Source organism: Apiospora hydei (assembly GCF_038363865.1).
Source record: "Apiospora hydei strain CBS 114990 chromosome Unknown utg000006l_segment0_segment0, whole genome shotgun sequence".
Taxonomy (NCBI): Eukaryota; Fungi; Ascomycota; class Sordariomycetes; order Amphisphaeriales; family Apiosporaceae; genus Apiospora; species Apiospora hydei.
In genome coordinates, this window is record NW_027117365.1 from 4,785,001 (window position 1) to 4,807,029 (window position 22,029).

The window sequence follows — 22,029 nt, forward strand, 5'->3', positions numbered from 1 at the left end:
GGCTGGCTAAAAGTTGTTGTAAGCGATCTCAGCTGTCAACTAGACGACGATGCGATATAATGAGAAAATATTAGGTATGGATGTACTGGTGCTTGATGGCGCATGTGCCATTTCATGCGCCCTGGCAGCGATGATGATTAAAATGCCTTGAAGACTCAAGCAGTCGTCTGTCCCAACAGTCGGGTCTAGGTCTACCCAGCACGGCTTGCCAGTTGCCCAGCGAAGGTGGAGCATCAGAAGCGTTCTCGGCGGCCCATGCAGAGAAACCGAATGATTCAACCCACTATGAAACTCATACGTTGCTAAAAAGTAGAGCAAAAACGCCAGGGCATCTCTGGTTATTCAGGTCCATCCTGAAGAGCCTGAAGAGTCACTTCTTGATCGCCTCAAGTATGGACATTTTCAGAAGACTCGCTCGCTCGCAAATCAAAGTCCGAGAGATTCGCCCCCAGATGCAGCCAGACTAGAGCAGTTTCCCCAGACTTTTAGCGGGCGATTCCAGTGATTAGTGAGCAGACAGCCAGATTTGGGGGTGGTCCGACACGATCTGCCGGGCGCTGGGTTGCTGGGGCAGAGGCTCTAAAACCGAAGTAGGCCGATGCCTCGGCTGATTTCCCCAAACGCCCCACTTGTTCAACCACTGTCCAGATTCAAGGCATCTTGGGATTTGGACCCTCGGCCTTTTGTTGTCTCGTCGCTTACTATCGCTACCTATCTCTATCTGTACCATCTTCCTTTAGCAACTTCTTGTCCTCATTGTCGCCGGTCTCGTTCAGTTCTTCAGTTCATATTTTCTTTCCCATCGCACCCCTTACTCAATCCCGACAACACACAGCCAAAATGACCGAACGCATTGGTTCCATCCTGAAGCACTTGTCCCCGGGCTCGGGGCTTTCCCAGGTGTATGTTGACAACTCCAATTCCCCCCAACACGAGCTCCGGGCACCTTGACTGACATGACCGATTCTCCAGGACCTCCAAGAACCCCGACGACATTGTCATCACGTTAGCCATTCGAACGCCGCTATGCAAGGGAAAGAAGGGTGGTTTCCAAGGACACAACATTAGAGTACATGACCTATGCTCTCTTGAAGGAGGTTAAGGACCGCGCCGGATTCGACACCAACCTGGTTGAGGATATCTGCTTCGGCAATGTACGTACTACGTCTGCTATACTTTTGGAGTCTCCCCCTCTGGTTGCGCAACGAACACGAGACTAATGCATCCTCCCCCCTCTCACAGGTCTCCGACGCCAAAGCCGCCTACAAAGCCCGCGCCGCCGCCCTCTCGGCCGGCTTCCCCGAATCCTCGGGCGCCTCCTCGGTGAACCGCTTCTGCAGCTCCGGCCTGAAGGCGACGGCCGACATCGCGCACGCCATCGCGGCGGGCTCGATCGAGGTGGGCGTGGCCATCGGCGCCGAGTCGATGACGATCGGCGGCGACTCGCTCGACAAGCCCTTCGACGAGGAGATGACCAAGCACAGCCAGGCCGCGCGCGACACCATGATGGCCATGGGCTGGACGAGCGAGAACGTGGCGCGCGACTTCGGCATCACGCGCGAGCAGGTCGACACGTACGCCGCCGAGTCGTTCCGCCGCGCCGAGGCCGCGCAGAAGGCCGGCTGGTTCGCCGACGAGATCGTGCCCATCACGACGCGGGTCAAGGGCGCCGACGGCGAGCTCAAAGAGGTCACGCTGTCGCGCGACGAGGGCATTCGCCCGGGCACCACGGCCGAGGGCCTCATGAAGATCCGCAGCGCCTTCCCGCAATGGGGCCCCATCACGACGGGCGGCAACGCCAGCCAGGTGACGGACGGCGCCGCCGCCGTGGTGCTGATGAAGCGCTCCAAGGCCATCCGGCTGGGCGTGCCGGTGTTGGCCAAGTACGTCGGCTCGACGGTGGCGGGCCTGGCGCCGCGCATCATGGGCATCGGTCCCGCCGTGGCGATCCCCAAGCTGCTGGCGCAGCACAACCTGAGCATCGCCGACTGTGACGTCGTCGAGCTCAATGAGGCCTTCGGCACCATGGCCGTCTACTGCCGCGACAAGCTCGGCCTCGACTGGGCCAAGATGAACCCCCGCGGCGGCGCCATCGCGCTGGGCCACCCGCTCGGCACGACGGGTACCCGCCAGATCGTCACGGGTCTGAGCGAGTGCCGTCGTCAGAAGAAGAAGATTCTGCTGACGAGCATGTGTATTGGTACGGGTATGGGTATGGCGGGTCTGTTTGTCAATGAGCAATGATGAGTTGGTGCGTGGCTACTTTGCTGTATCTAGTGGGTTTATGTATATGAAAATGATTAGAGCGATTAACTGTTTCCCATACTGAAAAAACTCACTGGTGTCCAACTTCTTGCATGTAGAAACGTTTTTTTTTTTTTAGGAATATCCAATGCCATTGGTATGACCTTTACTGGACATAATGCCTAACCGATTCCATGAAATGTTCAGAAATGGTGTTCATAATCCCTTGCGCTTACAATCTACGCTCTTCCGTAGCACTAACCCAGTAAGCTGATTCTCCCCATAGAAAGGTTAAAATCCTCCATAGCAAGCATATTCGAAGGCAGGCTGTCGTCTGCCCTCTTACGCCTGTCCCGCCCCGTTCGCCGTCTGTTCCTGTCTATTCCTAGTCCAGCTTCAACCATGTTCCGGTACGACGCGAGTGACGACCGGCACGGCAATCCCAGCGTTTGATTGAGACGCCCCATACTCCCTTGTAGCAGCGAGCGCTGCTGCTGCTGCTGTGACGAAGATAGCTTGGCGGGAGCCTTTTCCCTATTGAGCGAGTTTATCAGATCAGACCACGAGCTGTAGTAGTCGTCACCAGGTTCCCGTAGGTTGCTTAGCGTCTCCGAGCGCGAACTGGATTCGCGATCGCAGAAGCACTGCACAAAGTGCGAGTGAACTTCTAGGGTGTCCATACGCGAGACGATGCCGACCAGATCGAGGTCGCGTAAACTGTCTCGCCAGGCCGCCAGGGCCTTGGCGGCGCTGCTCCCCAGCTGGTGCTGGTGCTGCTGCAAGGCTTTGCGGGCGAGGATGTCGCAGCAGGTGCCCACGAAGTTGGGCAGCGGAATGTAGCGCGGCCCGCCGTGGAAGGCCTTGCGCGTCTCCTCGGCCCAGGCCGACCCGAGGTGTTGCGGCAGCTCGTCGAACTTGGTGCGCCAGAGGAGCTGGAAGAAGACGGCGGAGAGGGTGATCTGGCCCGTCGCTTCGTCTTCGCCGCCGATGGCTCGGCAGAGTGCTGCGTCCAGCCCGCGTTCTGCGATGACCTTGCTGTGGCTGAGTAGTTCCGACTTGAGCAAGTCCAGTTCTATGGTCAGTAGAGAGTAGTCCCACCCAGTCCTTCTCCGTGCGAGTTCATTGCTTGTCCATGATGCCTCGTTGGCCGTGTCGCACTCCTTGTTCACTTCGAAGGAGTATCCATCTTGGACCGAGTTCAAGGTGCTCCATTTATTGTCAGATCTGTAGCTGGGCGATGCAAAGGCTCTCTCTCTGAGCCGACGCGCCTCGCTCGCGTGCCATTGCGCATCGGCGTGCGACCCGTACCTCAGAAATTTCCTCGCCAAGAACAGGCGTGCCAGGATCAGGGCGTCCCACGTGGCCGAGTGGTGAGTCTCGGCGGCACCCGCGTCGAACCTCTGTAGAAACGACGCGACCCACTGGCACTCCTCCGGGCTGTTGACGGAGTGTACGCACGACAGCAGCACGGTCATGTAGACGCCCCCGAGGCAGGGGTGGCGGGGGCCTTCCAGCATCAGGGCGTAGAGGTCGAACGCCTCTTCGCCCCGTCCGATCCCGCAGAGGTACTCCCCGATGTCCCTGAGGTAGAGCTGGATGTTGGCGGGGGTCAGGTGGTCCCATGCGCATGCGCATGCGCTGCTTTCTTGCGGCTGCCGCGACCGAGCCGCGGTGGCGAGCCGGGAGACGGCGCGGGCGGTCTCCGGGTTCCGTTTGCCGGCGTACCAGCTGGGCTTGGAGGTGTACACAGCTTTCCAGAACTCGCGGACCGCGGTGGCGGGGCTTGGTCGCCGGAGCTCTTCGATCACGACTTCCGTCTCGTCTACCTCTTGGTCTGGGCCGATCACGAAATGAGCTGCCACCTTGGGTCTTTTGCTAGGAGACGCGACTTGCGATGATGGTGACGATGATGGCGGGTGTTGGCCACCGTCATGCGTGTCGCCAATGGCGGCATGTTTGCGCTTGCTGTTGGGGGCATCGTTTGTGTCGCATTTCTTGCCTTGATTGGCCTTATACTTGGTAATCCCCCACTGCTGAAGCTGATAGATGTATTGTCGACGGCTTTGATCTGGATTAGACGCTTGCAGGTGCTCGCCCAGTGCGAGCTTTCAAGGCAGCCCAACGTACCTTGGTTTAAAGCCAGCCTCCGCCATCTTCTCCATGACGTCGTTCAGGGTATGTCTTTCGAAGAGGCTGATGATTTGTGGCTTCTTCTCTTCCCAGACGGCCGGGGGAATACGTGCTGACTGCAGCTGTACGGGCTCGCCAGTGCACTGGATGAAGGCAACGCCGGCCATGACTGGGGTAGTTGACGAATACTCTTGTGGACTTGTCAGGTGTAGTAGTATAGATTATGGGTATGCGAGTGATGGTAGGTCAGTAAGATGTGCAGCTTTGAAGAAAGTAGCAACTGTTGGAAGAGGTTCCCTCCCCAGATAGCTGCCTGAGATGGGAACTTTTTTGGCCAATCAGAGGACGAATATAAGCACATCCCGCATGCAAACCCCTGCCACAAGATGAATTTCCAAAACCCAAAAGGGGTTAGCTCGGTCGATCCACGATGACGTTCCTGGGAACCCAATGCAAGGCGGTTGGGGCTAGCCAAAAGGGGGGTTTTGTAAGTTGAGAGGCTCGATCTGGCGTTGCCTGATAGGGTCGCAACGCATCACGGAGTCAACTTACATCTTGTTTAGCACACGAGACCTATACAGACCCAGCATTTCCGGCGATCATGCCGTTCTGGGCAATTGTAATTGACAACAATTCAACGAATGCACAGCCTCTACCTGGGCCATGGCCGGCGTCAAGTCAGGTGGTGCACCAGTCGTGTTAGAACGAGTTTGATTGCCAGTGCTGTGTAAATCCAATGTCCTGAAAGGGAAATTGTAAATGTTGCTGTCTTGAGTTGACTCAGGAGCTGTTGCATTGGAACTGCGACTAGCAACCAGCTATGAGTAACCCAATCCTCCACTTTGCAAACATCTTCCGTTGATATATAGAGGCATGTCTTCACCCAGTGATCCATCCAAAGTTTCCTGTATATCCCCATAGGAAACAATAGATCACATTTGGAGCTTCAACAAAGCATCTGCCTTCTCGTCCAGTCATAAACACCACCCAACAACATCGGTTTGAACTCCCCATCATGCCTTCTCCCAACTCCTCCCAAGAAGAGAAGTCTCGAGTTTCCACCGCATCTCAAGACACCATGCTTGCACATGCCGGGTCTTGGGCACATGTTCTTTCAACGAAGAAGTCCTCAAATGTAAGTAGCATGATCATGTATACGTCACCGAGAATAGCAGTTGACGAGACAAAGGGCAATTCCACCCCAGCCACGAAGGGCAAAGCTGCGGAGACGCATCAGGCAGCGGAGCGTACCATGTACCAGAAAGGAATTGGAGAAAGCTATCAGATTTCTCGGTGGCTACAGGAAAGTGGAAGGGAAGGGTCTTGGACCCCCTTGGGCAGAATAAGAAGACAGACAAGAAGTGACCAAGACATCTCGGGGACAGAGAGACAGCTGCGTGTATATAGCATAGGAGTGGGAGGCGATGAGAAAGACCACATGAACAGATGAATCTCTTAGAAAGGAAAAGATCCCATCAATCAGATTCTATTCAGGCCGACTGAGGTTATGCCCCTTGTGGTATTGGTCATGACGGCATGTACGATTCTTGCACCGTGTACTCCTATATTATGCTACCTGTAGTGTGCTTGTAATAGTCCCTCCTAATTGGTGTTGCTACAGAATCAGCCTTCTGCCATTTCTTCAAAGAATATAGCCAATCGTCAACCATGGATAACATGCACCGCCATCGAACTACACCTCCCGGACATGATCTAAGTTGTAGAATCTCAGTCCAAGGAATATGTGTCGGGAATATTCCTTCTGCTAGTCTTTGTTCTTAAGCGCCGAAGGCTTGAGTTGCTGAAGTTGACAAGGCTCCTCGCAATGTTGGCGACTGGGTCCCAAGACCGGCCTTTGACCAAAACCGCAAGGGTTGGCAAACAAGCCGCAAATACTGCGACACCACTCTCCACTATTCCCCAGTATTGGACGGATGTAATCAATACTATCACGGGAGTCAGAAATATTCGGGATCCAGAGTCGGAATCAACTTACAGGTGGCATCCGAATTGGGATCGAAACCAAATTGAACAAGTCTTGCAGTAAAAACCAGACGAAATAAGGAAACCGCAACCGTTCTATATGGATTGGTAATCAATAGTCAGTGGGGGAACCACGCCATAGAGAATATATTGAAAAACGTACACTGCTCCTAGTAGAAACACGGCGGTAACAGCAACCTTCTTGGCAGGCTTCAGATGTAAACGCCAAATCTATGGACAAGTTAACACTGTTCATTTTAATGAGGAGTTGCTTCGTACTAATGGAATAGGGATGCTGATTATGACTATATCCGTAATGAAGTCTGTGACAGTGAGAGCGAGAGCCTGCTTCGGCTGGCTGATGCAGTGCTGAATTTGGGCAATGGGTGATTCCCATGCAGCCCCAAATTCGAGCTTGCACTGAAATAGTGACGTGAGGAAGAATCCCGTCATCCACATGGAGACCAGGACGATCATTCCAACCAACAAGACATTGGTGGCGCCAGTCCGGTCAATTGCGAAAACTCTCTTGTAGAAGAAAAGGAAGCTCATCTTCGTGCATCCCAAGGCAAGAGGAAGAAGCAGATAAAAGGTCCATTGGATCTGTCGGTTTTGTTAGTCTTGGGACATCGAGTTACAAGTCAAACATCCGTACCTGCCCTGCAAGAGAGATTTGCTCAGTGGTGACAAACAGCGCGTTGCCTTGGGCTTCAGGAGGTATTTCGTAAGGATACCCGATTGCTTTACGCGAAACTCCATACACCATGGCAATGGAAATTCCTAGAGTCAGCAACTGGAAGCATATTTAGCTACTGATAGCTTCGTAGAGGACAAGATTAGATGAGGCGATCATACTGCTGCTGGTATCAAGATCCAGTCATCTACCTTGAGAGGCTGTCGCTGCTTATGTCGAGCAATGAACCGCAGCGTAAGGAATGTGATGTCCAAAATGGACAAGCCGATTGCAGCCGTAATGACATGCTCCGGAGTGCTCCAATAGCCTTGCTCGAATGCCATTTTGGTGGAAAGCAGATGTGAGAGTCGTAGTGGGAGAAAGCAAACTCAGAAAGTCCCGTTTGATGTTCCGGATGAAAGAAGTACAGCTCCTTGGGATGTCAGAGGAAGCAAGAGAGCCTGAGGGCAGGGATCTGCGATACCATGGCCTTTGCAAACAAGGCATCGAAGGATTCGGAGGATCATGATGCATAAAGTACTCCAACTCTAGGTGGGTTGCAATACCGGTGTTATTCGCCTTTCCTTGTATGAGCTGTGCCGTACGCAGTACGACCTATTGGCAAGGTCTCAAAGTCCATGCGGGCTAATCAACCTTCGAAGTTGGGAACTCGACTTTGATTAGGTATCCCAATCGAGCGCTTTGCCGCCGAGATATGCTTGGCGTGCTGACCAACGGAGCGAGTCAGGGTGGGACGAAGTGTTGTTGGACGATTGCATACATGTAACTTGTGGCATACGATACACCACCAGCTGGTTCACTTCTCACAATGGAGACTGCTACGGACCGATCCGCCACTTGACCCTAGTTCGACCCGCGGGGGAGTCCTGTGTAGCGGGCCCAATGCAGGAAAAGGGAGATCGGTAAAGCTATATGGAGTCACTCAAAGGCATTGAAACAACGCATCGCTGTAATTTGGACGGACTTGCTTATTGTGGCCCATTTATTGGAAAGATATGTGTACATGATGTAGATCACCTCCCGGTGATTGATCCCGGCCTCATCCCCAATCCAAGGCCATCTTGCGCGGCAATTGGAATGTCCTCATTTGGTGTCATTTGGTTTCGCCGTGACGTTCACTGCTTCTGTTGTGCATTATTAGGTTGACTCCATGTAGACTTGAAAGAATTGCGTACTGAAATAGACCATTGCCACCTCTTCGACTCCCACTGGCATGGGAATATCATCTGCTGACACTTGGTCCCTAGCAACTAAAGCTTCTGGGTGTCAACATAGAGCCACTGCTGGGTCACAAGTGAACTCTTACTCTGGGACACGGGACTAGCAAGTGTTGGACCCATGACGAGTGCGAAAACAGCCAAGCAAGTTCTGATCGGGATCATGTTGGGCTGGTCAGAGAGGAAAGGCTTGAATACACGTATGGGCAGGATGTTTTGAAAGGTGGTAGTTTGGTAATCTCTTTAATGTCGGCACTAGAGTCAGGAATAATGTGGACGAGAGAAGGTTATTTATCTACCATTGTTCTCTTACTGTAAGGCCATGTTTCCTTCGTTCCGCTGGCGGGATATCCTGAAGCGGTTGCTAGTTGTATATTAGCTATGTAGGTAGCACAAATGTTGATCTCAGAGGTATGATTGGTAGATACGTGGTGTGACATTGCTCGAGTGGGCCGAGAGGTTCGAGAGGGGCTTGTGTTGGAGATATTTCCATCTTCAACAACAGTACATCGAACACTGCCTTCCTTGGCAAGCACACCGAGCACTGGGTGCTTTACAGATGCCATGCATGCAACAGTAAGTGACTGGCGTCATGTCACAATTTCATGTTGTAAAGTACGGTGACATTGTAACTGTAACCTGTTCGTCTTACTACCGGCCAACAGCCTAATGCTGGCGGTTATTTAGAAACTAACACGACTGGTCAACGTCTGATGGTGTATTGAACCACACCCCAGCTTAGAGCGTTGGCGCCTTCTGTCACATTTCATTATCGACATATTCCTTATGCTAAGCAAAGGGCTGACACCCCTTATATCTCGAACTCCGACTTTCACTTTTTGTTTCTACTCTCGTTGCTGAGCACCCTGCAGATACCTTTCGCCATGACTGACCCAAGAGACTCGTCCTCGGCCCACAGCATGGCTGATGACGATGAACAGCCATCGACTGGACTTCTAGGTGGTGGAAGCCTGAGACGAGGGGAGAGAAATCGCAGTACGAAAACCACGAAAGCTATTCGATTGTATTTTGCTCTACTCCACGTAGTCCTCCTTGCTCTTATTCTGATCGCAACTCGGCTGGCTTATCTGAAATCGGAAACGAGTCAAAAAGCCCTCGAAGGGTCAACATGGTGTATGTAACCAGCAACCCGAGTGCGACACCCTGGATAGCCTATTCTAACATTACGTGATATGAAGCACCTATTCAACAGTTCGTTCAGTACGAAGTGAAAGACCGAGGTGGCCACAGTCTTGATGCCGTCCGAACGTATGCAGGCGTGCCCACGCCCGAGAATGACAAGGCATGGGATGCTTTGATCAGGCGTAAGTGGTAACTACTCAATAGGCAACGGCAGCTAATCATGGCGCAGCTGCATACTTCAACGCGACCGTGGAAGAGCTTGAGAGAGCAGGCGAGTCGCTGGACAATGTGACACGCTTAACGGGAGGTGGATATCTTGCGAGCATTGGTGTATACCACGAGCTTCACTGCGTGGTAAGCAGCACCCTGCTCGTCTTGAACAACGCATATTGACTAATCAATCAACAAAGCGCCAACTCCGGTTCTATATTTACAAAGACAGGTATTACCCGAACCTATCGGAATCCGAGGAAAAATACCTTCAATTTCATCTCGGTGTGTGCTTACTTAGACAGAGAGTGCGATGTTCCTTTGCTGACAGGTACCAGATCACTGTGTTGAGTCGCTGCGCGAAGCTATCATGTGCTATGGCAATACTGCTCTGATCTCCTTTTATTGGGACGATCCCAAAGCATCGCAGCCAGCAGCGCAGTCAAACGCGAGGGCAAAATGCGCTGTGTGGGATTCCATTGAGCATTGGGGATACTCCAGGAGGGTTCCCACAAGTCCCGACTTCCAAAGACCACCGATGAACGAGGAGCAGCACATGTGAGTAGGGAAGATGGCGAGGTTACTGTAGGGCATCTTGGGCAGGGGGGTGCTCTACTGCAGACTGGAATATCACATAAAGGAGCGCGCACACGTCGAGAGGATCTCATGATTATTCCCTTTCGGGTGAATTGGTTGGGTGGTGCCCCAACAGTCATTGACGCCGCATTCCATAGCTGATACCACGTGCGTGCGTGATATTTGATGACGGCTTCTGCAGGAATTACCAGGCAGGGTTAGGCGAAATACTACCTACCTCTTGCTAACATAATAGATGCCTCCAGGCCCCCGAGCAACGCTAGCGATGTAGATGTTATGCACGAATGAGGGTGTTATATGCAGCACCATTCCATGGATGTGACGATCATTGCCAAGTAGGTAAAATGTGGTCGTACGTTGGATGAAGTGTTAAAAATAGATAACAAGTCTGCATAACACAAGTCCACTTGCCTTTTTGGTCCATCAATACAAGTGTGCATCACATCACAATTGTTCCGAATGCTACCACAGAAAGGCGCTTGTGTGATGTTGATCAATTTCTCGGAGCTTTATCCTACGGCAGCATTCTGTTCTTCCTCCCGACGGCCGGTTTAGTTATCCTCTTCCACACCGATCTCTTCCACTCAAGTTCCCATAATGACTGGCCCTATTCGCATCGGTATAATCGGCGGTGGTATCGCTGGGATCACGACGGCCATTGCTCTCGTGAAGCATTCTCACGTGGATGTTCAAGTTTACGAAGGGTCTTCCCAGTTCTCTGAACGGGGTGGCGGCGTAGGGCTGTCTCCTCTGGCGCTCGAAGCCCTCGATAACATCATTCCTTCGGCCATTGATTTGTTGAAAACTCAGGCAGGAGCCGTGGAACTGGATGCAGCCCGTCTTGTAGTTGTCAGTAGCGCCTCTAGCCCTAACATCATCATGCATTGTACTGATACCTAAGCAGGGCTCGGGACCTGAGGCAGGTGCCCTCGTCTCGGATCTTGGAGTCAGCGCCGGTCTCACCATGAACCGTGCTCCGCTTCTACAGACCCTTCTTTCACTGCTGCCCCAAGATATTCTCCACGCCAACAAGCGCGTCAAGTCTGTCGGACAAACAGAAGGCGGAGTCACCGTCTCGTTCGAAGACGGCACGGACGCTCAATTCGATGCTGTCATTGGTGCAGACGGCATCTTCAGCTCCGTCCGAAACCATGTCGTAGGAGAAGAAGCAGAAAAGCACGCGGCTTCTCCTGCTGGTTGGTGGGACACCAGACACATGGTCCCTTTCGAGGAGGCCAGGGTGGCACTCGGAGATGAGTCCTTCAAGGTCGATCGCCAGTATGCCTGGCTTGGCGATGGAGCAGCTATGCTTCATGGCGTCGTGGAGAACCGAACCATGGTTCAGTGCATTATCGCGGTCATTGACAAGAACTTCTCGACCGACCGGAAGCGACCGGTGTCAAGACAGGTGCTTGAGGATGCAATTCCTAAAAGCTGGTATAAAGGCTCTGTGGCCAAGGGTATGATTGAGGTAAGTCTATGTGCCGCGCAAGAAGATGGTTTCAATGGAACTGCTGGGTCTCGTTGCATTGCAATACAGTACAGCTTACTCGTGTTTAGATCATCTTGGGCCAAGAAGACCCAAAGGGGTATGCTGTGTGGGAACACAAATCCACGCCCACGTATGCCAACAATCGAGTCTGCATCATCGGCGATGCAGCCCATGCGACAACTCCCTGGCAAGGCCATGGTGCTGGGCTGGTTGTCGAGGACGCTTTCATTCTGGGCCATCTTCTGGGCAACATATCATCGATTGGAGAGATAAATGCAGCGTTCAGGGCGTTTGATGTAATCAGACGGCCCAGATGCCAGCGTATCATTGATGCCGGTAGAGAGACAGGCCTCCTGTTCTGTGGCCAAGATGAGGCTGTGGGACTCAATCCAGAGAGATTGAACGAAGCACTGGGCCGAACATTCGCCCATGTAGGTGGCCTTGAGTTGGAACCACATAAAGAGGAGGCCTTGGAAAAAATGCGGACGTTGTTGAGTATGTAGTTGGCTGGTGCAATTGGGTTATGCCTCACAGCGATGAAACACATGTCAGCAGGCAAATTGACAGGCGTTTGTCATTGTCAGAACTCAGTTGGCGCCAGGGAAAGCTGTAGCGCGATCCGCCGGTTAGCTGGAGCTGACGTGACAGGAACGGCTAGGATTACCAGTTACCTGCTGCCTCTATCTACAACATGGATGTGCATTCTGAAAATTTTTCGGAACCCGTTCCGCCAGCTTCGAATATACGTGAAATACTCGTAGCATTGAAATATCTTCACCAACGACTTTTTCTTTCTCTCGCAGGCCCGGCAGTCAATTAGCGAGGCAGCTACTGCCTAGGCTAGCTCGGCTTTTGGTGCCGAGTCAATGGCAGATGTTGGCGCGCTTGATCAGTGGATCGCACTTGGCTGCACCTGAATCGAACACCGAGAAGGACCGGGCTAGAGCTTGGGTTATGAGAATCATCAGTTGCCTCTGGAGAGTAAATGCTGCAAGCCATCTCTAAGAAACCCGACATGATGTTGGTTTCCTACGGTATTTTACATCATTTGTAGAGGGCAGCATCTGAAGCAACAGGCCATGGCTGGCGTCGGCAGTCGCAGTTGCTTCTATTGTTAGCACAACTGAAGCGGGATGGGACGAACCTGTCTTATCGAGCCCTGTCCACTAAATGGATCTAGATGCAGAACTTTAGCGGTTATCTTTAGGTGCGCAAAGCCGCGGACCAAAGCGGAAAGTGGAAATGATGTGGCGCTAGCAGGCGTCGTATTGCTCCCGGGCCAAGCAGCCAAGGTGCTAGCCGCAGCCAGCAATGACGAGTAAGAAAAAACAAATCCCAACTTGCCCACCAACATGCAACCATCATGCCTTCTCGGCAGGCCTGATAGGCGAGCCTGCGGCGCACCCTTGCGTCCTGACGGTCTCCTCTCTCTTCCATCTCTTCCGCACCCGCCTGGCTGTACCTGACTTATGGGCGGCGCCGAACCAAACCCAAGCGCCCCCAGTCTTCAGCTGCCTGGGCAGTGGGCGCCCTGAAGCTAGAGGGCTAGATGCAACTGCAATGCAATCAATCAATTCGGTCGAGTACGAACGAGCAGGTTCTGCAGCCGCCGTATCGACCAACAAAACACCATGGAGCGCCTCTTCTTCTTGCTCGGTTCTCTCGGCCGTGCAATCCTCATCCTCTCGTTCTCTGAAATACATTGACTTTGTATTTTTCCTGTCGTTTAGTGATTCGTCACAATACCGCTCGCTTCAAAGCCGAAGAGTTGAAGATTGATTGCAAGACCGACCGCCTCCACGCATTTGGTTGATCTGCACCAGGGATCCCTCGATCACCTCCACGTCTAGATCCCCGGGTCAAGAGAGAGTAACATTGGCCTCCAACCTCTCAGAGTGCGACCTCGTAATACCTAATCCCCGTCGCCAGAATGCGGCAAACCGCACAGCTCCTCCTCCTGGCCCTCGGCTCCTCGATAGCAACGGCATCCGCTTCGAACAAACGCGGCCTCGTCTTTGTCCCCAACGAGCAATGGCCCCAGGATAGCCAGATCTGGGTCAAGCCCGGCACCGACCTGACGTGGTACTACAACTATAAGATGACGCCGGCGCCCTCCTTCGCCGACGTGCCGCAGGACAAGTTCGAGTTCGTGCCCATGATGTGGGGCAAAGTTGACGGCACCACCTTCCTCGACAGCGTGAACCAGCAGCTTGACGGCGGCCGCAACATCTCCCACGTGCTGGGCTTCAACGAGCCCGACGGCGCCGTCAGCGGCGGCAGCAACCTCGATCCCGAGTCGGCCGCCCAGATCTGGGTCACGAATATGGAGCCCCTGGCCAAGCGCGGCGTCAAGCTCGGCATGCCCGCCGTCACGGGCAGCGACCGCGGCGTGAAATGGACGCAGAACTTCGCCACGGAGTGCGCCAAGGTCGCCAACAAGAACTGCACCTTCGACTTCTTGCCCATCCACTTCTACGGCAGCTTCGAGGGACTGGCCAGCCACATGGGCTCCTTGTCAGCTTCGTAGGTTCTTCTACATTTTACTCTCCTTGCATTCACCAAACTCTTATGTTGGACATGAGAGGTAGGCTGCTAACTGCGACTCCCTCTCCCACAGATTCCCCAACGTCACGCAATGGATCACCGAGTACAACTGGGACAACCAGGACCTGTCAACGACGCAGAGCTTCTTCAACACGACTTGCGAGTACTTCGACCGCCTCGACAGCGTCGCCCGCTACAGCTACTTCGGCTCGTTCCGGTCCAAGGTTAGCAACGTTGGGCCCAACGCCGTTATGCTGAACAACGATGGCGAGCTGACAGATATTGGCTCCTGGTACCTGGGTGGTTCCGCTACGGGCGTCAATCCCCAGTCGGCGGCTGGAAAGAGTGGTGCTTCTGTTTTGGCGGCTGTGGCGGCTGCTGGAATCGTAGGTGCTGTTCTGGCCTCGTTTTAAGCATCCGACCGAACCATCCACCCGCTTCGAATGTGCTTGCATTTGTTGTCGCTGCGACATGACCATTTATATCAACGTATATCTTATTTTCATAATCTCCTGCTCTAGAGATAATCGGCTACTGGGTACATACTTTTGGTTTTTGAATGGGGTTTACATCGGTATTTGGATACAGATGGGATCGGCGTTGTTACGGGAAATCAATTGTTTAGGAGTTCATTTGGTTCATGTAGACGTTCTAGTTAAGATCCGACTGCATTTTTTTTCTCCACATGGTTGTTGTGATGCCAGAAGACCCTCGTGTCAGGCAAGATGTCACAATGCGTGGGTTCTGCACGCCGTGTCAATTCCTTAAGCCTGAGGGTGGGGGTTTGGTTTGGGCATCCCACTTCGCCAATCCCAATTAAGCTGTCAAGTCAACATTCCGAGAACCCACAACCAGCAATAACCCTGAAGAAAATTGAGTCTTCTCACTTTTGACAGAGCGCTTTGCCCCTGGTTCTAGAAAACACCCGGAATTTGGTCAAGGAGCTGGAGGGACAGCAGCCATTTAAAGATGATGCCTAGAGGCCGTTACATTATGTACATCTCTACGGTAGGCTGCAACTTCCATTAGATCAATAGCTCCTGTCTCCACTGAACGAATGGTTTTCCGCGGCTTCCATCCCCACACTTCCAACGATATATCCACCTGAGCACGACCTTTCACCGACAACTGATCAATCTGATTCTCTCTCGAGCAACAGAATGGTCTTTCCTACCAGCAAAGACGCAAGGTATTCCGCCTGTCGCGTACTCCGACAGAATGGCATACCCTGCGTCGTCTGGTGCGAGGATGCGCTTGGGTACTACGGCATGAACACGACGCTGTTTAGTCTCAATCTCGTGGTCTCGTCGATCGACAAGTCAGCTGAAGTGCTGCTGCAACAAGGATGGACTACGCTAACATCCCGACCCAAGGAGGTCGGAGTACCCTGGCTGAGTATGCCCCAGGGGACTATGCGCCGCTTGCTGCCCCCGGACTGGGTCGAGAATCCCGTTCGGCCTTGGCCGCCGCCTCCTCCGTCCCAAATAGTCCCGCGACAGCCGGAACTCGTGCTGCATTCGGCGGACTATTGGCAGGTCCCCGTCGGCCAGCTCGCTGCCCAGGCCCAGGCACAGGAAGATAATGACTTCGTTCCCCCGCTGGCCACGCTGGCCGACTCACTCATCGCGGCTTATTTGGACTCGCCCGATGGTACTTCGTTGCAGATGTATCTGATGCTCTACGTCTCGGCACTGTACTCCCAGATCGAGGAGACGAGGGAGCCCGGGTTTGCGGAGAAGCTCAGCCCCATCAATCGGCACTTTCACCGGGACGCACTGAGCGGACGGACGGTTGCGGGGCTTCCGGCGCTCACTCGCCAGCGGGAGATTAGAAAGGTGCTAAGCGAGACGGATGGGAAAGGATCGGTTGCACATATTGTGTAGCAGTCGCCTTTAGGCTTGAGCAATTTTCATCCCCTATTTTACGACCACTCGGCCAATCCGAATCCTCCAAATACATACACCGCATCGAATCATGCCCCGCAAGTCGCGTCCCTCGTGAGGCCCTAACGAGAATGTGGGACGTGTCCAGCTGGCACAGGCCAGTTTGAGTGGGAATAGGGGGAGCCCCTATGGAGTTGCCAAAAAGAGCTTCAGGCGGCTCGCCATTTAACAAGCCAGCGTCCTGCCAACGACGCAACCTAGTCTCCCCACCAACTCCCAGGGGTTGTTTTTCTAGGTGTCTTCTACTTAATTGCCTAGTCTGGTAGGCAAGAACTTGCTTTATATACTTTTGCAAGGAAAGTCACGATACAAGATGATGAATTAGAACCAACTACCTGGTCCCCTCCCCTCCCACACACGCTCGTTTCATATCCCCTCTTTCTTCTCCCCTCTTTTCCCAGTTACCGAACACCATGTCCACAAGAGAAAAGGTACCGTCCCCGGAGCCGGAGCCGAAGCCGTCGGTGGAAAACATAGTGGACGCGGCGGCGGCCGTCGCCTTCGCCCTGGGCGACAAGGTCCCCTACGCCCTCGTCGGCGGCGGCGCCTGCTCCGTGCTGGGCTCGCAGCGGCTGACCGAGGACATCGACATCGTGGTCCCCCGCGGCCGCACGTCCGAGGCCCGCCAGCTGCTGCGGGAGCACCCGGAGTACTTTGACGTCGAGCGGCGGACGCTGCACACGTACTTCAAGTCGGAGCCGGGGCGGGTCCTAGTAGAAATCCTGGCGCCGCCGGCCATGTTCCGCGAGGAGTACGACGAGACGACGCCGACGATCCGGATGCTGGACGACAAGGTGCGGGTGCTGCAGCCGACGCTGCTGCTGAACGCCAAGTGCGGGTCCGTCCAGAACCGACGCAGCGAGGACAAGAAGAAGTCGGACGCGCTCGACATCCTGTTCCTGTTGGAGTGGTGCTACCGCCACGAGATCTTCCCGACCGCCGACGAGGTCCCCAACGCGTCCGAGGGCCTCGTGCGCACTTTTGTTAGTCTGTTTCCTTGTACGGAGCACTGGATCAACGCGGGCTACGACCTGGTACGTGTGTCATGTAATCTTTCTCTCTACCTACTGCACGGCCAGCTTTTCTTCTTCGTTGCGCGCGGCGTTGTCGACGGCTCCCCTTATTATTCTTCCCCCTTATGTGCTGCGATGTGTTGCTGACTTGGTGTACTCTTTATAGAAACAAGGGAGGTTTACTGGTGGGAGGATATCGGAGAAGAGTTCATGATTATTGGCATATAAAACGGGTCTCATATTAATTCAAATAAATACTTCATATCCCGGACTTTTCTTCGTGCCCTAGTTGATGATTCTACACTTCTCAACATGAACATATAGTTTTTTTTCTCGGCCTCTCAAAAGAACCAATGAGTGCTTATGGCTAAGTATTTCCAAGAGCCTCGGCAAGGCTGACTCTTGTACTTGTGGAACCATTTGGTGCTGGTAGGATGCCTACTGCGATGCAATCAAGGGATTTTTGCTTTTGTCAGGCCTCGGGCTGATTAGTGGCTGGCGGGAGGAAGTATCATTGAAGGAAATACGTGCGGGCGCGGACGATCAGTGCTATATTGAGCATAGACGCCATGCCACACCGAGAACGGCAGTGTCCTTGGCGCGAGGGCAGTCCTTACACGACTAGTAGTTACGTACATTATTGTAACAAACAGTCCTGATTTGATAATCTTCTCAACTTCGATCTATATCTTTGTCATTCAAACCCTTTTAAACCCCATCTCACTCTTCTCGTCCAGTAAGTTCTCGTTGCCTGTATATGAACGAAAATACTATGACGGTATTGTCCAGAACTATGACCACGACCGCCGCACCAACACTGTCATCCTACTGGCTTCGCCCATCGGACCCGGCTTGCTTGCAGACGGCCGACTACTGGATCTGGTCTTGGGCCCCGTCATCAGATGCACGCACGGTGCTCGGGGGCCCGTCGCAGACCTCCAGCTGCCTACCCTTGGGCTGGGACTCGAGACGCACATACGCAGGCACGGCATGCCCTCCGCAGTACACGCCAGGCTGTCCGGATACAGGGGATGGGGTGGTCACTTGTTGTCCAACGTGAGTGGGTTCATGTCTTTATACATACACCTCTCGGACAGCTGCCCCTTTCTTTCTCACTGGAGGACTGTAATAATCAAACCGCTAACGTTTCTGGGCTCAAAGAGCCCACCCATTCACTTGCCGAGAGAAACTCAGTACCTTGGACCATGGGGAGTGGTTCAGATGCATACTGCAGTATAGGCAGCCGGAGAACAAGTCGATCACGATAGTGGATATGAACGCGTACAAGACAACGACGACAGTGAAGACCCACGGGACGAATGCACACCTGCACGCCCTGGCTGTCTTATATCAGACCCCAGTGCGTACTGTCACTATGTCCCTAGATATGCCCAGGTCCTCTCTACTTGGCATATAGGGTTGAAGACTCAAATGCCTTACTTTTAGTAATGGTACTAACCTTGACGGCAGGCGACTTCAACTTCAACAGGGGCAACTGTCCAATCGACTGGTGCCTCGGCTTCGAATACTTCATCTCCGCAGGCGAGTAGTAAGTCTGCAGCAATGTCAGCTGGGATTGGGATCGGGATAGGGGTTGCGCTAGCAGTGGTTCTCTTGATAGCATCGCTAGTGCTCTGGACGTGCTGGAGGCAGAGGAAGAGGGTAGCAGCAAAAGAGAAACCTGAAGCGTCTGGTGCTACTGAGCCGGCTAATACGCCCCCTACGCAACAATATCTTCCTTGCGAAATGCACGGCGAGCATGCCAGAAAGGCAGAAATGAGGGTCAGCGAGATCGAACATACAGCATCCACGACACCATCGATACCACATCCCGTGGTCCCTGGGAGGCACGAGATGGAGGTCGATCCGAACCAACGGACTGAGCTGCCTACCTGGCTATGATTCTCTGGGCCTGCAGCTTTTATATCAGCAATATCCATAAAGATGTGGTAGTTATGAAAGAAAGTACAACAGGGGTCATAAAATACAACTCAAGCTGTTGTTTACTCCTTCATTGAACTGTCCCGAGTAAAGCGAGTGAAACGGAATGATCAAGGGGCCTTTCCTACAACGGGGACCCCCGCACAGAACATCGGCACCAGGAAATACACACTTGATAGATATTGCAGTATGCCCCTGGCATTTGCCACTGTCGCCTACGAAGTATTTCACTGGCGCATGTTCAAACGTGGGGCACCCGGAGTTCCGGGTACGCAAAGTCTCGGCGCCTGCGGTTTCGGTACCTGCACCCGGAACTCCGAGTTCCGATACTCGGAGTTCCGAGTTAGGGCAGATGTGTTTGACGTATAAACATATAGTTCTATCTATTAAAATCGAGGAGCTTAGTATATACAAACTGGGTTCGTGTAAATCATTCCCAACCACTGTTGACCCAATCCAGGGATAAGCCAGCTGCACCAGACCTTATGCATATGCAGCTCAGCTATTCCGCACCTTTTCCACGTAACAAGGCGGCATGTGCGCAATCAGCGAAAAGAAAGCTTTGTAGCGCATTTCCTGGTTTGGGTCGACCTGGCGAAGGTTGTAGTTCAGGACAATGGTGGCCCCTATCTTGGCCAGCTCCATCCGGGCGAGGTTTTGCCCCGGGCACGAGGCGTACCCGAGCCCAAACGGCATGTAGTCCTTGTCGAGCCGCGCGGCGTCAGGATTCAGCCAGCGCTCGGGGCTAAATTCCCTTGCATCGTCGCCCCTTTTCCGGTATCAGAATTTGTGTATACTGAAGAAGCCTTGGTGATAACTTACCAGATCTCCTTGGAGTGGTGAATGACCCAAGGATGAACGGAGAGGGTAGTTCCAGCGGGGAAGACTGTACCGCCTATCTCGAGGCCTCCTGGAGGCGCTCTACGGGCCAGGCCCACTGCAATCTTGTATCAGTACACCTTCCCATGGTTACATTCTTTACGCTCTGGGCTAGGAAAACACTTACTCGCCCCCGGCCCAAACACCCTCAACGCCTCCTTACAGCAAGCCTGCAAGTACGGCAACCCCTGCGTCTCCGCAAGCGAGACCGGCCCCTGCCTTTCCCCGAGCCCGGCGTCGAGCATCTCCTGCCGCGCGCGCTGCCACGCGGTGGGGTGGCGGACCATGTAGTACAGGAACGCCTGGATGCCCGACGAGACGGTGTCGGACCCGGCCGCGACGGCGTTGAAGGCGGCCGAGTCGATCTCGTGCCGGTCCATGCGGCCCGGGTTCTGTTTCAGCATGCGGAACCAGTGCGACGAGGCGTCGAAGCGGCCGTCGGGGTTGCGCTGGCGCTCCTGGATGGCGGCCATGGCGGTGTCGACGATGTGGCCCCAGGGGACGCTGAAGAATATGTCGTCAGGCAGGTATATCAGAAGTGGCGAGGTATGCAGATTGACTATGTACTTACATTCCGAGACCCGTCATCACGGGATTAGCCAAAAGCAGTACATGGATCCAACGGAAAAAGCCGACGGCAGAGACATACGCGCTCTGCGCCTCGGACGCGGCGAAGGCGCCGGCGATGTCGGCGCCCTTCTTGAGGAAGCCGAAGGGCTTGGAGAAGACGACCTCGCCGACGACGTCTGAGGTGGTGAAGGAGACGAACTCGTCCAGGCGGGCGGGCTCCCCGGTTGTGGCGAACCGGTCGAGCCAGCCCAGCAGCAGGGCGATGGTGTTGTCGATGGCCTCCTCCGACTGCAGGACGTTGCTCAGGGTGTAGGCGGGGGCCACGTGCTTGGAGAGCTCGTTCTTGAGCTTGGGGTCGGTGGCGGCGAAGGGGTTCATGTACCGGCCATCCTTGTGTGGTGGGTATTGTTAGTATACATCTACAATACTGTAGGGTATATGCAGAGGGAGAGCAGGGGAGTGTTGGTGCATCTCAATAAAAAGCAAGTCTTACCGGGAAGGTTGCGACTTTGTACCAGTCCGCCTTATGCAGGGTTGCCAGGAGGATCTTTTTAGGGCCATCTGGATGGCTAACACTGACCTCTCCGGGAGCGATGCGTACGAAATGTCCTATTTCGTTGTCAGCAAACAAGACCACCCACGTACCATAAAAGGGGTACCAAAGTAGGCCATACATACCGTACTTCTCATGCGCACGTATCAACTCTCGGTTCTGGTCCCCTTTGATGACATGTCTCACGTGCCAGAACCGGGTAACAGACGCAAGGGGCGGGCCGGGTACCGAGCTGAGGGGTGAGAAGAATCTTCTCCATAATGCGACGCTGATAATGATCGTCCCCAGACCTACCAAGACAGTGGTCAAAGCGAGAAAGGCCATTGTGTGCAAAAAGAAAAGTTTGCTCACTGCCTGCCGCGTGGTTGGTTGTGAGCGAAAGGGCTGTCATGAAACTGACAAATAATGCACTGCTCGTAAGCATGCGGTGGGAGACATTTAACCGTTACTTGTAACCGCCCTCACAGTTGGACCTCCACTAATGAGATACTACATGCAGAAGTATGTCCCGAAATGAAAGACCCCGTTCCCATGCAGGCTTTTGGAGCATGTCGCGATGGCGGTGGAGCGAGCTGATGCTCATTGGCCGATCCGCTGCGTCGGGACGAGGGGTATGAATCCATCCGCGGAAGAACCTGGCAACGGGCCGGTCCCCGGGGACGGAGCAACTGCCAAAAGCCCGTGGGGGACGAGGACCCTTGTCCTATCCCATCCCGTCCCAGCTCGTCGTGGAACGATGTTCGACTTGGCTGAATCTCGGCAAACACTCCAGAACTAGGATCTCGTTTGGGCGGAGGAGGGGCGATCGGCAGGTCGGCTATGAGATGAGGAACCCCCAAAATGTAGTTTCAGATTTTCTGGTTGGAGGATCTGACT

At 53.8% G+C, this 22,029-nt stretch overlaps 9 protein-coding genes across 9 annotated transcripts; 6 read left to right on the forward strand and 3 right to left on the reverse strand.

The window, feature by feature from the left end:
- Window positions 1-840: 840 nt before the first annotated feature.
- PG997_008756 (uncharacterized protein) lies at window positions 841-2,244 on the forward strand (the record flags this gene model as incomplete). Its single annotated transcript, XM_066813071.1, has 4 exons — window positions 841-902; window positions 973-1,005; window positions 1,034-1,154; window positions 1,243-2,244. The coding sequence occupies 4 exons, from the start codon at window positions 841-843 to the stop codon at window positions 2,242-2,244; spliced, it is 1,218 nt and encodes a 405-aa protein (XP_066668413.1).
- A 257-nt stretch (window positions 2,245-2,501) lies between these two features.
- On the reverse strand, window positions 2,502-4,541 carry PG997_008757 (uncharacterized protein; the record flags this gene model as incomplete). Its single annotated transcript, XM_066813072.1, has 2 exons — window positions 2,502-4,305; window positions 4,372-4,541. 2 exons carry the CDS (start codon window positions 4,539-4,541, stop codon window positions 2,502-2,504), a joined length of 1,974 nt encoding a protein of 657 aa, XP_066668414.1.
- Window positions 4,542-6,102: 1,561 nt separating this feature from the next.
- On the reverse strand, window positions 6,103-7,374 carry PG997_008758 (uncharacterized protein; the record flags this gene model as incomplete). Its single annotated transcript, XM_066813073.1, has 6 exons — window positions 6,103-6,320; window positions 6,371-6,453; window positions 6,521-6,588; window positions 6,637-6,960; window positions 7,013-7,150; window positions 7,213-7,374. 6 exons carry the CDS (start codon window positions 7,372-7,374, stop codon window positions 6,103-6,105), a joined length of 993 nt encoding a protein of 330 aa, XP_066668415.1.
- Window positions 7,375-9,152: 1,778 nt separating this feature from the next.
- Window positions 9,153-10,183, forward strand: PG997_008759 (uncharacterized protein; the record flags this gene model as incomplete). Its single annotated transcript, XM_066813074.1, has 6 exons — window positions 9,153-9,264; window positions 9,316-9,402; window positions 9,468-9,593; window positions 9,641-9,765; window positions 9,822-9,906; window positions 9,960-10,183. 6 exons carry the CDS (start codon window positions 9,153-9,155, stop codon window positions 10,181-10,183), a joined length of 759 nt encoding a protein of 252 aa, XP_066668416.1.
- A 626-nt stretch (window positions 10,184-10,809) lies between these two features.
- Window positions 10,810-12,213, forward strand: PG997_008760 (uncharacterized protein; the record flags this gene model as incomplete). Its single annotated transcript, XM_066813075.1, has 3 exons — window positions 10,810-11,067; window positions 11,123-11,689; window positions 11,779-12,213. Coding segments are annotated over 3 exons (1,260 nt in total), but the record flags the coding sequence as incomplete, so codon positions are not given.
- A 1,427-nt stretch (window positions 12,214-13,640) lies between these two features.
- On the forward strand, window positions 13,641-14,667 carry PG997_008761 (uncharacterized protein; the record flags this gene model as incomplete). Its single annotated transcript, XM_066813076.1, has 2 exons — window positions 13,641-14,233; window positions 14,328-14,667. 2 exons carry the CDS (start codon window positions 13,641-13,643, stop codon window positions 14,665-14,667), a joined length of 933 nt encoding a protein of 310 aa, XP_066668418.1.
- Window positions 14,668-15,414: 747 nt separating this feature from the next.
- PG997_008762 (uncharacterized protein) lies at window positions 15,415-16,137 on the forward strand (the record flags this gene model as incomplete). Its single annotated transcript, XM_066813077.1, has 1 exon — window positions 15,415-16,137. The coding sequence occupies one exon, from the start codon at window positions 15,415-15,417 to the stop codon at window positions 16,135-16,137; it is 723 nt and encodes a 240-aa protein (XP_066668419.1).
- Window positions 16,138-16,610: 473 nt separating this feature from the next.
- PG997_008763 (uncharacterized protein) lies at window positions 16,611-17,357 on the forward strand (the record flags this gene model as incomplete). Its single annotated transcript, XM_066813078.1, has 1 exon — window positions 16,611-17,357. One exon carries the CDS (start codon window positions 16,611-16,613, stop codon window positions 17,355-17,357), a length of 747 nt encoding a protein of 248 aa, XP_066668420.1.
- Window positions 17,358-19,649: 2,292 nt separating this feature from the next.
- PG997_008764 (uncharacterized protein) lies at window positions 19,650-21,507 on the reverse strand (the record flags this gene model as incomplete). The annotated part of the gene is made up of 6 exons (XM_066813079.1): window positions 19,650-19,920; window positions 19,974-20,088; window positions 20,158-20,534; window positions 20,602-20,990; window positions 21,094-21,209; window positions 21,279-21,507. Coding segments are annotated over 6 exons (1,497 nt in total), but the record flags the coding sequence as incomplete, so codon positions are not given.
- Between the last annotated feature and the right edge of the window lie 522 nt (window positions 21,508-22,029).